Source organism: Trachinotus anak, unplaced genomic scaffold (assembly GCF_046630095.1).
Source record: "Trachinotus anak isolate AG129_WGS33_773 ecotype Australia unplaced genomic scaffold, CSIRO_AGI_Tana_v1 ptg000020l, whole genome shotgun sequence".
Taxonomy (NCBI): Eukaryota; Metazoa; Chordata; class Actinopteri; order Carangiformes; family Carangidae; genus Trachinotus; species Trachinotus anak.
Genome location: NW_027273871.1, coordinates 378,271 through 390,689, shown reverse-complemented (window position 1 = coordinate 390,689; position 12,419 = coordinate 378,271). Strand labels below are relative to the sequence as shown.

Here is a 12,419-nt window from a genome sequence, read left to right as displayed (position 1 = left end):
TAGCCTGAATCACAGACTACAGAGGGTCTTTCTTGGGATAAGACTGAGGTCTCTTTCAGGCACAGCCTCTCTTTCCACTCCCAGAGTGTTGCTTTTCCAATTCCTGTTTCTTGTTGCAACAAAATTGATAGCCAGTTGAGGTGCCATTAGTTTACAGGGCTCTGCTTTTAGGCAGACTCAAACTTGGCGGGACAAAACACATTGCTATTTTTCATCTGGCACAAGCCCAGGTGTCTGAGCTTGTACGTTTTTGGTAATTCCATGGTCAATTAACTCAGTAGTACCTAGACAGATGGCGCGGTGCAGCAGAAGTTTACGCACAGCAAGTAGCACTTTGGCATTTTTCGATGCTCTGGGTTGAAATGGCGCTTGCTCATTTTCTCTGTTCTCTTAACAAATAATGACTCAAATAATGTGTTTGGCTCTCAGCTTCTGGTCCTCAGCGAACACCACTTATAACACCATATTTTACAATTACCTCTCATATAGGTTCCCCCAAAGATTTCGCTGATTTATTTTGGTTAATGGCATTCCTATTGGGTGTGTGAAAGGCAGGGGAAGCTATTTGAAGCCAGGCAGTGGCAGCCAGTCCATTAGAGTGTAATTGCTGAGATCAAATTATGAGGTTGGGTAAAAATATTATTGATGGAATGAGCGTCATCACTGAGTAGTAATTTACAGGAGATGAGTATATCAGCATAGTATGGACAATCTGTGTGAAGCAGTACAAGCAATACATTTGTGATGTTTGCTTGCCCTTAGTATATAAATACTTACTTAGATCAAGTACTGTGGTAAATCTAGTTTTCATTGTGTCAGTATTTTGCTTAAATCCCCAAACGTTCGAACCTCTATCTCCTGTATGTGTGGTTTCTCAGTAGTGTTCCCTCTCTTAGATAAAAGCGGAGGACAGCGGCGACCCCCCATTATGGTCAACTGTCAAACTCCATGTAGAGTGGATTCGCAAACCTGTCCCCTCGCCTCTGCCCCTGCTGTTGACCCAGAGGTCCTACAACTTCTCCATTTCGGAGACGGCTGCTGTAGCTCAGCCAGTGGGAGTGGTCGCTGTCAGCCAGTCGAGCACGCCCGTCTGGTTCAATATCATCGGTAAGAAAAAGTAACATGCGATACTCAGGGTCCCTGAAAGTGTGTAAATTTGAGAAAAAAAAAATCAAGGCCTTGAAAGTTTTTGAAAATAGATTGGGGTTATTGAAATGCTTGAATTTATATATTTTGTGCAAAAATAGATGTTAAAGTTCATTTGACATTCGTTTTTTTTTTTTTAATACTTTTTTTTTTTAGTCATTAAATAGACTAGGTGCTGCTGTCTGCATGTGCATCTCACCTTTTCAGCTTGTAAATAAGTCTCTGCCTCTGTTTTGCTGTGCTGTGGTAGAGAGGGCAAGAGAGCACATAGTCTGCCATCACCGCAACACAGCACGGTGGAGAGCCTGTTTGGCCTCATTATAAAAGAAAATACGTGGGGTTGTAACAGTTATTAACCTTGATCTGTATCTCAAACTATGTTGTGTAAGAATCTGAGAGAATGGGGCCTGGGAAGTCCTTGAAAAATCCTTGAATGTGATGTTTAAGAAGGTGTGGGAGTCTTGTGAAGTCAGGTGAATTCACATGCATTTATCCAGGGTTTTTATAAAAAGCAAAAATTTGCTAAATCGTTCATGTCACAATTGAATTGCTCTCACAGCTGGTATCCAGATAATTGATATATTAAAAAAGGACACTTGTGACTCAGTTTACCTTGAATTGCCACTTGAGGGATGAATGACGTATTTTGAATTGTATTGATAGAACCAGCTTCATGGTTTGAGTATCGTAATAATGGGGGGTGTTATTTGGCACTCAACAGTGCTTGATTCAAACTGCTGGCGTCCTCCCACACCTCCTCAACAACTTTGCTGTAACTTGTCGTGGACATTTCTCATAATCAAACCTGTGCTGGATATTTTTTCTCTTAATCAAAATCATCTTGTCAAAATCAAAAGGCCCCTGGTACACTCTGTAGTTGAGATTAATTGCACAGGCAAAGGGCAATGTCCAAACAAAGCACTGCATTTCTTGAGGGTTTATTTGTCCAAAAGAAAACTGACAAACTAAGGACAGTGAAAGAATTCTGCTTCTGCTGCTGCTCTGGGTCTGGTGAAGATGATGAATCTTCTCAGGGGCATAAAAGTTCAACGCCCCTGCCCCCTGATTCAAGTCTTTGAAAGAATAATCAGTGAAAACAGTGGCTCATTATTGATTGCTGCTCAATATTTCTGATTAAAAAAACATCAGTAGAGCCCCAGCTCCTTCACTTAGATGTTAATATGAAAATAAGTAGATTTTTCAGTTCATTATTCTTCTCAGGATCACACGTCAAAGATAGAGAAAATGCAAATGTGGGGAATTTTTTGCTGTTGTGCTTGTTACAGGAAACGCTCTTAAATATTTCAGTTTTCTTTTTTTTTTTTTTTCCCCACAAAGTGAAAGCACAGTGATGAGCATCTTTTCTGTCAGACTTCTAGAGCTGGACTCAAACGTCATTCATGAATGAATCACTCCTCTCCGTGCTGAAGTATTCTGATGAATAGTCTGCTCACATTACTTAATAAAAACTCATGAATGCGAATAACGTCAACATTGCAGAGGGCTGTATAAACTGTAAATGATGCAGACCTTGATCAGAGGAATACCCTTGACTCCCTACATATTAATAATCTCATCTTCTTTCTCTTTGTCTCTCTCACCACGAAGGCGGACGGCTCGCCAGAGAAATGTTCTACATTCCTCAGAATGCGTGTGGAAGAAACTGCTCGCTCGACACAGGTCTGGTCAAAGCTTAATGTGCCACACCTCTTTCTCAAATGCCTTGGGCCTGGAGAAATTCAGAAAAACTCCGGAAATGCAGCATGCAGTACCAGGACCTTGTTTAGCTAAAGGCTACTCTGAGTTTGAAAAGAGGATCCTCACACAACACCGCACAAACAGCACTAGTTTGTTATCTTTGCCCGGACAGGACAGGTTTATGCCATTAGTTCAGCCACAATGCTGCTACTCAGGAAAGTAAATACGGAGAGGGTAGGACACACTGACTTCAGTGTTTGTGCCTCAGAGAGACTTGTCAAGATGAAAGAGTATTTTTAAAAATACCTCACAATGTTGTGATGGTAAATGGACTGCATTTTTATAGCTCCTGCATTTTTATAGCTCCAGTTTTATCCACCACGCAAAGCGCTTTAATACATGACAGATTCACACACACACACACACTGATGGAACAGCTATCAGGGGTAATTTGGGGTTCAGTATCTTGCTAAAGGACACGTTGACACACACAGGATCGAACCACCGACCTTCTTATTAGTGTGCAACCTGCTCTACTTCCTGAGCCACACCCAGATTTAACCAGAGTTTACCTGTTGATCTTTCCTCTGTTGTAGACGAACATTAAAGCGCCTTTAATCAATTACATAACAACAATTATTTTGTGAACTTTTTATGAAATTTGTTACAATTTTTTACAGAAGAATAAAGTGCCTGGCATAGGACCTCACACCCCAAAAAAGATACATAGATAGATTAAATATCATTCCAGTTCACTGTTATCATTTTCTTGGCAATCAGAATAAGTATCTGCAGCATATACTACAGAAAAACTATAGAAAAAAAAGTTACAATGAACATATAGCAAGTAATGTGAGAGGCGTTGCTCATAGTGATGAACCTGCAGAGAATTATCACCCAGAATCCCCTTTGTTTTACTTAATAGCTTTATTGCTTCTTAGCAGGTTTCTGGTCATTGTTTATCCATCTACCACCACCTCTTTATTGTTTCGGTTCACGCTCACTGCTCTCATATCGCTGTTTCTAACCACAGCTGTTTATAGCAAAAAAAGCTATAAAAACCCACAATACTTGCTCAGCACCAAACAGCAGACACACACAGTTAGAGTCCAGCTGGTGAACATAGAAGAACATTTAATAACTAAAGAGACACATATTTTGGTAGAGACCAAAAACAGAACTAAAAGAGAGTGAATATTTGCTAGAAACTTTAATCTCTCCAAATGAATGATGATGTTGCTCCATGACTGCGGGATATGCAAATTAGTAACTGTGTGCTAACAGGTTCGCCACATCAACGTCAATGTGATGTCAGTGCTTTGTGTCCAACTTGTTTCCACTGCCCCCAAAAAAGAGGTCACTGTTGCAAATGCAGTAACTGAAAGTGTCCTTCACTTCTCCCAGAAATCAATTTTCAGAATATAGCTGTATTTTTTACGTCGATGCTCATGTGTATTGTTTGTATGCAATCAATAGTGGGATCGCTCAAAAATATAGCTCTCAAGTGCCACTAGAGATCAGAAACTCCACTCCATTACTCACGCCTGTCACTGACCTGCTGACAGCAGTCAAATTAAGACAAATTGAAAAAGCATAAAATTAAATCTATATTATTGACTGTTGAACAGGGCACTAATGAAAAGATTGATGTACATCATCAATTTTTTCAATAGTCATAATTTATTGACTAAAATGCACAATTTTCTTTGCAGACATACTGTGTGCTGTGCATAAATGCCTGTAACATTGTGTAAACACAGATGCATCTGTACAAAAAAATACTATAACTATCTTTGAAGTATGATCACACACCCTCTAACAGACAGAAAAGACACTCAGTACTTGTTTTTATTTAGAGACTACACACTGTAATTTCTGTTTTGCCACCATAGTGTAATATTGACCAGGCTTTCCTCCAGGACAAAAAAAAAAAAAAAACCAAAACACGAATCCCCGTGGTTCTGCTCCAACTCAACATGCATCAGTGCCTCTGTGAAAAATGCCCAATCAGTATTCATATGCTGAGGAGAGCTCAAGCTCCCACATATCTCGAGAGAGAAGCTGGAATGAGGCGAGGGATGGTACTGAATACTTAACACATATCAATCCTCTCCCTCACTCTAATCAAACATTAAGCCTCTAAACTGTACACTCACCGCCCGTGGAAAAGACCCGGCTGCAGGTTTTTTGATCTCTGAGATGGGTTGTGTTTTGGAGTGATAAGACAGATGTTTGTGTGGCTGTTAACAGCTCTCTGGCTGCCAAGTGGGTCCGCTGCTACATTGCATTGCATTTCAGTTGATTTTATTTCACAGACCCTCCAGCTCCAGACGCAGGCACCTGGCCAAAACAATTACACAGTAATAACTTAAAGCACCTGAGTTTAGCACACAAAGTGAATACAAAATGACTGAAGCTCCGTGTGAACTGTGTGTGTGTGTGTGTGTGTATGTGTGTGTGTATGTGTGTGTGTGCGCGTGATTCCAGGGAGCTTTGACATGCAGTTTGACCTTCAAGTCGGGGTGGGTACGCTAGTTGTGGCCAAGCCCCTGGATGCAGAGGTGCAGTCTGTGTACAACATGACCGTCCAGGTGACAGATGGGACCAACTTTGCCACAGCACAGGTACACACACACACTTTTGATTTGTTAACCGCTGGCACAGCCTCTTACACACTCCAGACCGCATCAAATTAAATTGTTGTCACCTCTTCCTAGGGAAGCTGTTCACGCTCTGCTTTCGTCCTTCCTACACATGCACTCCCTTTTTCTGAAATTATCTCTTGCTGACTATGAAATGTGCTTTTTGTTGTTTTGTTCCTGTGATCCTGCTGTCTTGGCTGGCACACTGGGTCTGCCTTGTAAAGGAAATCCCTGATATCAGTGGATTAATGGGATTAGCCTGGGCAAGTAAAGGTCAAGTGTTTCTATAAATATAAATATTGCCCGCATCCCTCTTGGACAACACACTGTCCAGTTCAGAAAAGCACCATAAATATTGCTTTGCCTTTGTGTGAATAGATAATAAAAATAGCTGCAGTGGTATCTTCACCTTGCAAATGAAAAAAATCAGGCGGGGATATGACCCTACAACTGTGTCAAGTATTATCAAAGTTAACTCTCTCTACACAAGGCCTCTTATCTTTAAAGGTCCCATATTTGATAAAGTGAGATTTCCATTACTTTTTGATTATAAAGCAGGTCTAAGTTCTATATTAATACTGTGAAAGCATCAAAGCGCCAAGTCTCCATAGAAATAACACAGCCTGTATTTAAAAGCTGAGCCTTAAAATTAGCTATCACTACTTCCTGTAAATGTGTGATGTCACAACGAAACACTGACGATACTCAGCCTTGCCCAAGCCCAGACCACCTGGACCCACCATCCAACCTTGAAGAATTTGGTTTCTCTAAGTGTTTACCTGAAATTTGCTATAGTTTTATTTGATCGCTCAGAAAACAATCAGCCAATCAGAAAAGAGAGTCAGAGCCTCTTTTCTGATTGGCTCACCAACCTGTTGTTGCTAGGGCTCCAGAGAGAATCCTGAGAGAGGAGATGTAAAACTATAATGAGATTGTTTTTGGTACCTAAAACCACAAATAATTTTTCTTATGGATATCAAAACTTCAAATGAAAAAACGGAAAATTGTAAAATGTAGGACCTTTACTCATAAAATACTGAGCACATCTGTACCTACAGTACCTTACTGACTTTTCAACCACTTTGTCATTCAGGTGTTCATCCGAATACAAGACAGCAACGACAACCCTCCCGTCTTCTCACAGCCGGCATATGATGTCAGCGTCTCAGAGGACGTACCGGTTGACACGGAGCTGCTGAGGGTTAGAGCGTCGGACATGGACGAGCGTGCTCGCTTGAGCTTCTCCATCTACGGCAGTGTGGACCCGGCCAGCATGAGGCTGTTCAGGGTCAATCCTGGTACGGGAGTTGTCTACATAGCAGACAGGCTGGACTACGAGGCCCGAACACAGCACATCCTCACTATTATGGTGAGAAGGGAGACGTGGAAGAAATTCTGCTTGGTTGGGTTCTACCATGAGCCTGTGTGTGTGTGTGTGTGTGTGTGTGATAATGTATGTGTGTGCCCCTGTGCTCTCTTCCAACTGATGCTCCTCTTGGCAACTCTGCCCGCCTTACTTAATTTTAGCTGATTTCTTTCATTTATCACCCCATACTATGCTATCCATATTCATCTCTCATTTTGTCTGATGCTGCTCTAGGTCAAGGATCAGGAATTTCCATTTAACCGTGACCTGGCTCGTATCCTGGTGGCGGTGGAGGACTCCAACGATAACATCCCCTACTTCACCAGCACCGTATATGATGCAGTGGCCTATGAGTCTTCTCCCGCAGGCACTTCTGTACTGCAAGTTACAGCATTAGACAAAGACAATGGGATTAATGGGCAACTCACGTACACTGTGGAAGCAGGTGTGATGTTATCTGAAAGTAAAGACATTTATTAATTTTACCTCTCTCTTTTCTTCAGTTTTAAACAGCGTCGTGACTGAACTGTGTCTTGCTTTTTAATGGTTTATCAGAGGAGAACAAATTAGGATTAAAATTCTATTTTTTGTATTTACCAGTAACAATGACTGTAACCTTTCTGCTAATTTCAGGTAACACTGCTGGTGTGTTTGGCATTGATAATGCCACAGGCCTTATCTTCATCGCCAGAGACCTGGATATCACCTGTGTGGGCTTTTACACCCTCACAGTTCGCGTCACAGACAGTGGATTTCCTCCATTAATGGCGACAGCTTCAGTTCGCATCTCCATGATACTCTCTGACTTTTCCATACCCAAATTTTCTCAGAAGGAGTATCAGGCTGAGGTAAAGAGAGAGATGGCTGACTGAAAAGAGGGATATGGGAGAGAAGGCTAGGAAGAGAGGGATAGATGTAAAAAAGAAAGGCTGGAAGATGGTAGGGAGGGATTAAAGGCCCCATATTGTATAGAGTGAGATTTCCATATGTTTTATTTATTATAAAGCAGATCTAGGTTTTATATTAATACTGTGAAAGTATCAAAGTGCTCAGTCCACAGAGAAATGCACACAGCCTGTATTCAGAAATTGTGCCTTAAAACGAGCCATCAGGACTTCTTTAACTTTGTGATGTCACAACAAAGCAGTCACCTCTCTCAGCCATGCCCCAAGCCCAGCCCATCTGGACCCACCATCCAACCTTGCAGGACTTTGTGTTCATTTGAAATCTGCTTTTTTTTTTTAATTCTCTCACAGCTACAGTCAGGCAATCGGAAGAGAGGATAAGAGGCAGTCAACTAAGCAGAGGACAGGCCCTGAGCCTCTCTTGTGATTGGCTGACTGACCTTTTGTTACTAGAGCTCCAGAGAGAAGCCTGAGAGAGGAGATGTAAAACTACACTGAGATTGATTGAAACCACAAATATATCTTCTTATGCTAATCAAAACTTGGAATAAAAACACAAGAAAGGTGTAAAATGGTAAATCTCTGGACATAGATAGTATATAAATGCATTATTAATTGTGCACATAACTCATTAAATGCCTATTTTTTAATTTTTTTTTTTTTTCACTGATGACTTTGTATTTACAGATAATGGAGAACAGCACTATTGGAACTTATGTGACCACCATCAGTGCCCTCAGCCGCTCAACACTCGTTTATGACATCAGCAGGGGCAACGAGGAGCGCTGCTTCTTCATTAACCACCACACCGGTGTCATCAGCACACGCAGACTACTTGACTTTGAGGTTTGTTCATGCTTCTGCATCTTACAAAGCTCCATGTAGACATGATTGTTCTAGAAACAGGGGTCAATCATGCAACAGCTACGGATAAAAGTTTGGGCTAATTTCATATTTTGTTGATTTTTGAAGTGAACACTAGTTAGAAACAAACCCTGCAGCCTTTCTTCAAATATTAATGCCCTGTTATGTCATGAACTTAAAAAAAGACTTAAAAATTAAACAGTAATTGTGGTATGTACAAAAGTTAGGGCACCCTAAGAAGTCAGTACTTAGTAACCCTGCCTTTGGCAGACATCACAGCTTTTTGTAGCAGCTAAGCGTCTTTATGTTATTGATTTAGGAATTAACACCCACTCCTCCTGCAGTTCACTTCAGGTTCTGGGATATTTTTAGGTTGTCTGGCACACACAGCATGGTTAAGATCCACCCACAGATTTCCAGTAATGTTCAAGTCAGGGGGACTGTGAGGGCAGTTCATCTTGTGTTTTTCCCAAAGTGGTTCATGGTGGATTTTGAGGTTTGCTTTGGATCATTGTCCTGCTGTAGACGCCAGCCTCTTTTTAGTTGTACTCTCTTGACTGACTTCATTTGCATACAGAATTTGCTGATATTAAGTGGAATCCATTCTTCAGCAGAATATTTCCACCCCCGTGATTAACAGTTAGCAGAGTGTTCTTTTCATCAAATGCTGCGTCTTTATTTTCTCCAAAAAACGCCTTTGGTGATTGAGGTCAAAGAGATGAATTTTAACTTCATCTGTCAACAGCACTTGTTTCCAAAACAGCTCCGGCTCATCCAGATGTTGCTTTGCAGGCTTCAGATGATGACTTTTGTGATGACGTCGCAGGAAAGTTTTCTTTCTGATGACTCCTCCATGTCGACAGTGCACCGCCACTCCTGTGTCAGCTAAACCGTCCCACAGCTCCTGAACAGTCACGTGGGCGTTTAGTTTAGCCCTCCTGCCCAGCAGACGTGCAATTTCATCTGAAAGTTTTCTTGGTCTTGTAGATCTTGTCTTAACTTCCACAGTTCCCTTTTAGCTGCCATTACTTAATTGCATTTCAGACAGTGGAAATTTCCAGCTGAGAATGCTTTGATATCTTTTTTGGCTTTCCCTGCTTTGCAGGCATCAATTAGTTTCATTTTCAGATTCACAGTCAGTTGCATAGAGCAGACCACGGCTGTTGAGTGCTACCACAACGTCTGTGGTCAGAGAATTTACCAGCTCTGGGAATGTCATGAGCTGACGGTTCCTAATGAGAATTTTTGACCTGCATTTCAAGGCTAAAAGAGTCAATTAAATCCTAATGATTTAACAAAGTTCTGTATGTATTACAAGTAAAAACTTTTGCACAATTACTGTTAATTTTTTTCTATTTTGTAACTTCTTGAGATAAAAAGCAGCAGTGCATTAATATTTGAAGAAAGGCTCATATTCATGTCTGTTTCCTGCCTAGGTAATATTTATTTCTTTTCACTTAAAAAAACAAAAAAAACAAAACAAAAACAACATGTAATTTCCCAGGGGTTCATAACGTATGTGTACAGCTGTAGCATTTTAAAACAGCTCTTTACCTCATTGTATTTCTTTGTTTTGGCAGCAAACAACATCCTACTTTCTGGTGGTGCAGGCCCTGAGCATGGCTGGAATGGAGGCCAGCACCACTGTCATCGTCCAGGTGGGGGATGTCAATGACAGCCCGCCTGTCTTCCAACAAATCAGGTATCAGTGGTGGTCAAAGCCAACTGGCAGAGTAGAGGTGTGGCGCTGACATGCTCCTATGCTGTTTACTGAGCCGTGTTGACCACTGACAGCGAATGACTGCTTGGAGTGATCTTTTACAGCATTGTCCTCCTCATTTTTTTTTTTTTTTTTTACTTTAACAGGTATGTGGGCGAAATCAGCGAGGCTGCTCCAGTCAACAGTGTGGTCCTGGGAGGGGACGGCAACCCTTTAGTCATCCAGGCGACCGACAGGGACCGCAATCACAACGCACTGCTAGTTTTCCAGATCATAGACGACACCGCTCGCATGTTTTTCAGCGTGGACTCGGGGACTGGATCGATTCGGTAGGTGACATGTAGAAGTCCGACCTGTTACATCGTCGTTGAAGATGTCTGATTGACTTGCTTCCAAACTGATATAGCTCATAATGAGGTAAATACTGGGTTTTTTCTCATTTAAGTGCTTCTTAAATTTCAGAACCATTGCCAGTCTGGACTATGAGACCTTCTCCGAGTTCCTCTTCCGGGTTCATGTTAGAGACAGTGGCCAGCCTCCAAGGAGTGCTGACCGCCCAGCAGAGGTGCTTATAAAGGTAAGTAATTGACGTGTGAATCAGCTCTCACTGCCTCATAGTAGATTTCTGTCACCTGAACATTATTTTCACTTCAACTGAAATCTCTGTTTCTGCCCCGTCTAAGGTGACCAACATCAATGACTCGCCTCCAAAGTTTTCCCAGGACGCTTACGAGGCCGTCCTCCTCCTGCCGACCTACATGAGAGTCGAGGTCCTTAGGGTTGAGGCTTTTGACCCGGACATGACCCTTGACCTCACCCTGAACCCTGACAAGTCCATCAGCCCCATGCTTGTTTACTCTCTGGTGGACAGCAATGCGGAGTACTTCTCTGTGGAGCGCTACACTGGAGTTGTCACCGTCATCAACCAGAATCTCAGTAAAGATCGTTACCGCTTTAATGTGAAGGCAAGTGACTGGTCACCAGTGGGAATGTCATGTGGTTAGAATTTCTGTGTATCCTGTCACTAGCTCAAATAAGCAGCTTGTATAGTAATGATTTCCACAGGGAAGAGGGGCAGCTCCCAGGGATATTCAGTGTCTTGATGTGTTGTCTGCAGACAGAAAACAGTAATGCATGCAACATCTTACTGAATATACATTAAAATTCCAGCATTACATCCTCTGCATTGGCCTATTGTGAGTCAGCTGTCATATATATCTAAAGATATCAGATAAGGCGCTCTTACCCTTCTGTTTTTGTCTGTTTTAAGGTATGGGATGGACGTTTCTCCAGCATGGCGTTAGTAACAGTGCTTGTCCGAGAAGCTATAGACAGCGGGCTTCTCTTCACCCTCCCTGTCTACTCCACCTCCATCCCAGAGAACATACCCAACGTCACTTTAGTGACCGTTGTCAACACGGTCGGCCACCGTCTCAATGAGCCGCTGAAGTACACGCTGCTCAACCCCGGTGGACGCTTCATCATTCGGCCGACCTGTGGAGTGGTGCTCACCACCGGTGTGCCTTTTGACCGAGAGGAGGAGGAGAGTTATGAGCTGGTGGTGGAGGTCAGCAGAGAGGATGAGATACTGAGGGTGGCTAGAGTCACTGTACAAGTGCAGGTGGGTGTGTAAAAGTGTGTGTGCATGACATTCTTTTTTCTGTCCCATGTCTTATTTCCCACATGCATGGACACCAAAGTGTGTCCATGCGTGTCACTTACTTTATGTGTCTTTTCTGTTTAGTCTGTCAAGTTATTTTATATTACACACTTTTTATTTTGCTTTCGAGACCTGAAGTTTTCCAGAGCCCAGCTGCCCCGTGCAGAAGTTATATTTTTGTTAGATTTTATGAAAGGGTGCAGCTCTAATAAACATGGTGCTTTGGTTTGGAATATTTCAGTATGCATGATGCACAGTGGCCTCAATAAAACAACAGGAACAAGCAGATGTAGTAACAAGCAGATATATGCCACAAGCTGTAAGGGGCTGATTCTTTAAGCCCTTATTTCCCACCAAAGTCTCCTTTTTGACTTTCCTTTGCAATGGCCTCATTAGGTTTTCTCAAAATAACTGTCCT

The 12,419-nt window shown here is 42.1% G+C and overlaps 1 protein-coding gene across 1 annotated transcript in view; it reads left to right on the top strand.

Moving 5' to 3' along the window:
• LOC139637624 (protocadherin Fat 3) overlaps window positions 1–12,419 on the top strand; it is a 69,814-nt gene that overhangs the window by 22,571 nt on the left and 34,824 nt on the right. The window contains exons 9-20 of the mRNA XM_071506466.1: window positions 897–1,107; window positions 2,755–2,826; window positions 5,332–5,468; window positions 6,580–6,855; window positions 7,087–7,297; window positions 7,486–7,700; window positions 8,445–8,603; window positions 10,202–10,323; window positions 10,488–10,670; window positions 10,804–10,918; window positions 11,025–11,306; window positions 11,612–11,962. Of these exons, the coding sequence (XP_071362567.1) occupies window positions 897–1,107; window positions 2,755–2,826; window positions 5,332–5,468; window positions 6,580–6,855; window positions 7,087–7,297; window positions 7,486–7,700; window positions 8,445–8,603; window positions 10,202–10,323; window positions 10,488–10,670; window positions 10,804–10,918; window positions 11,025–11,306; window positions 11,612–11,962 (2,334 nt within the window). The remainder of the gene's footprint in view (window positions 1–896; window positions 1,108–2,754; window positions 2,827–5,331; window positions 5,469–6,579; window positions 6,856–7,086; window positions 7,298–7,485; window positions 7,701–8,444; window positions 8,604–10,201; window positions 10,324–10,487; window positions 10,671–10,803; window positions 10,919–11,024; window positions 11,307–11,611; window positions 11,963–12,419) is intronic.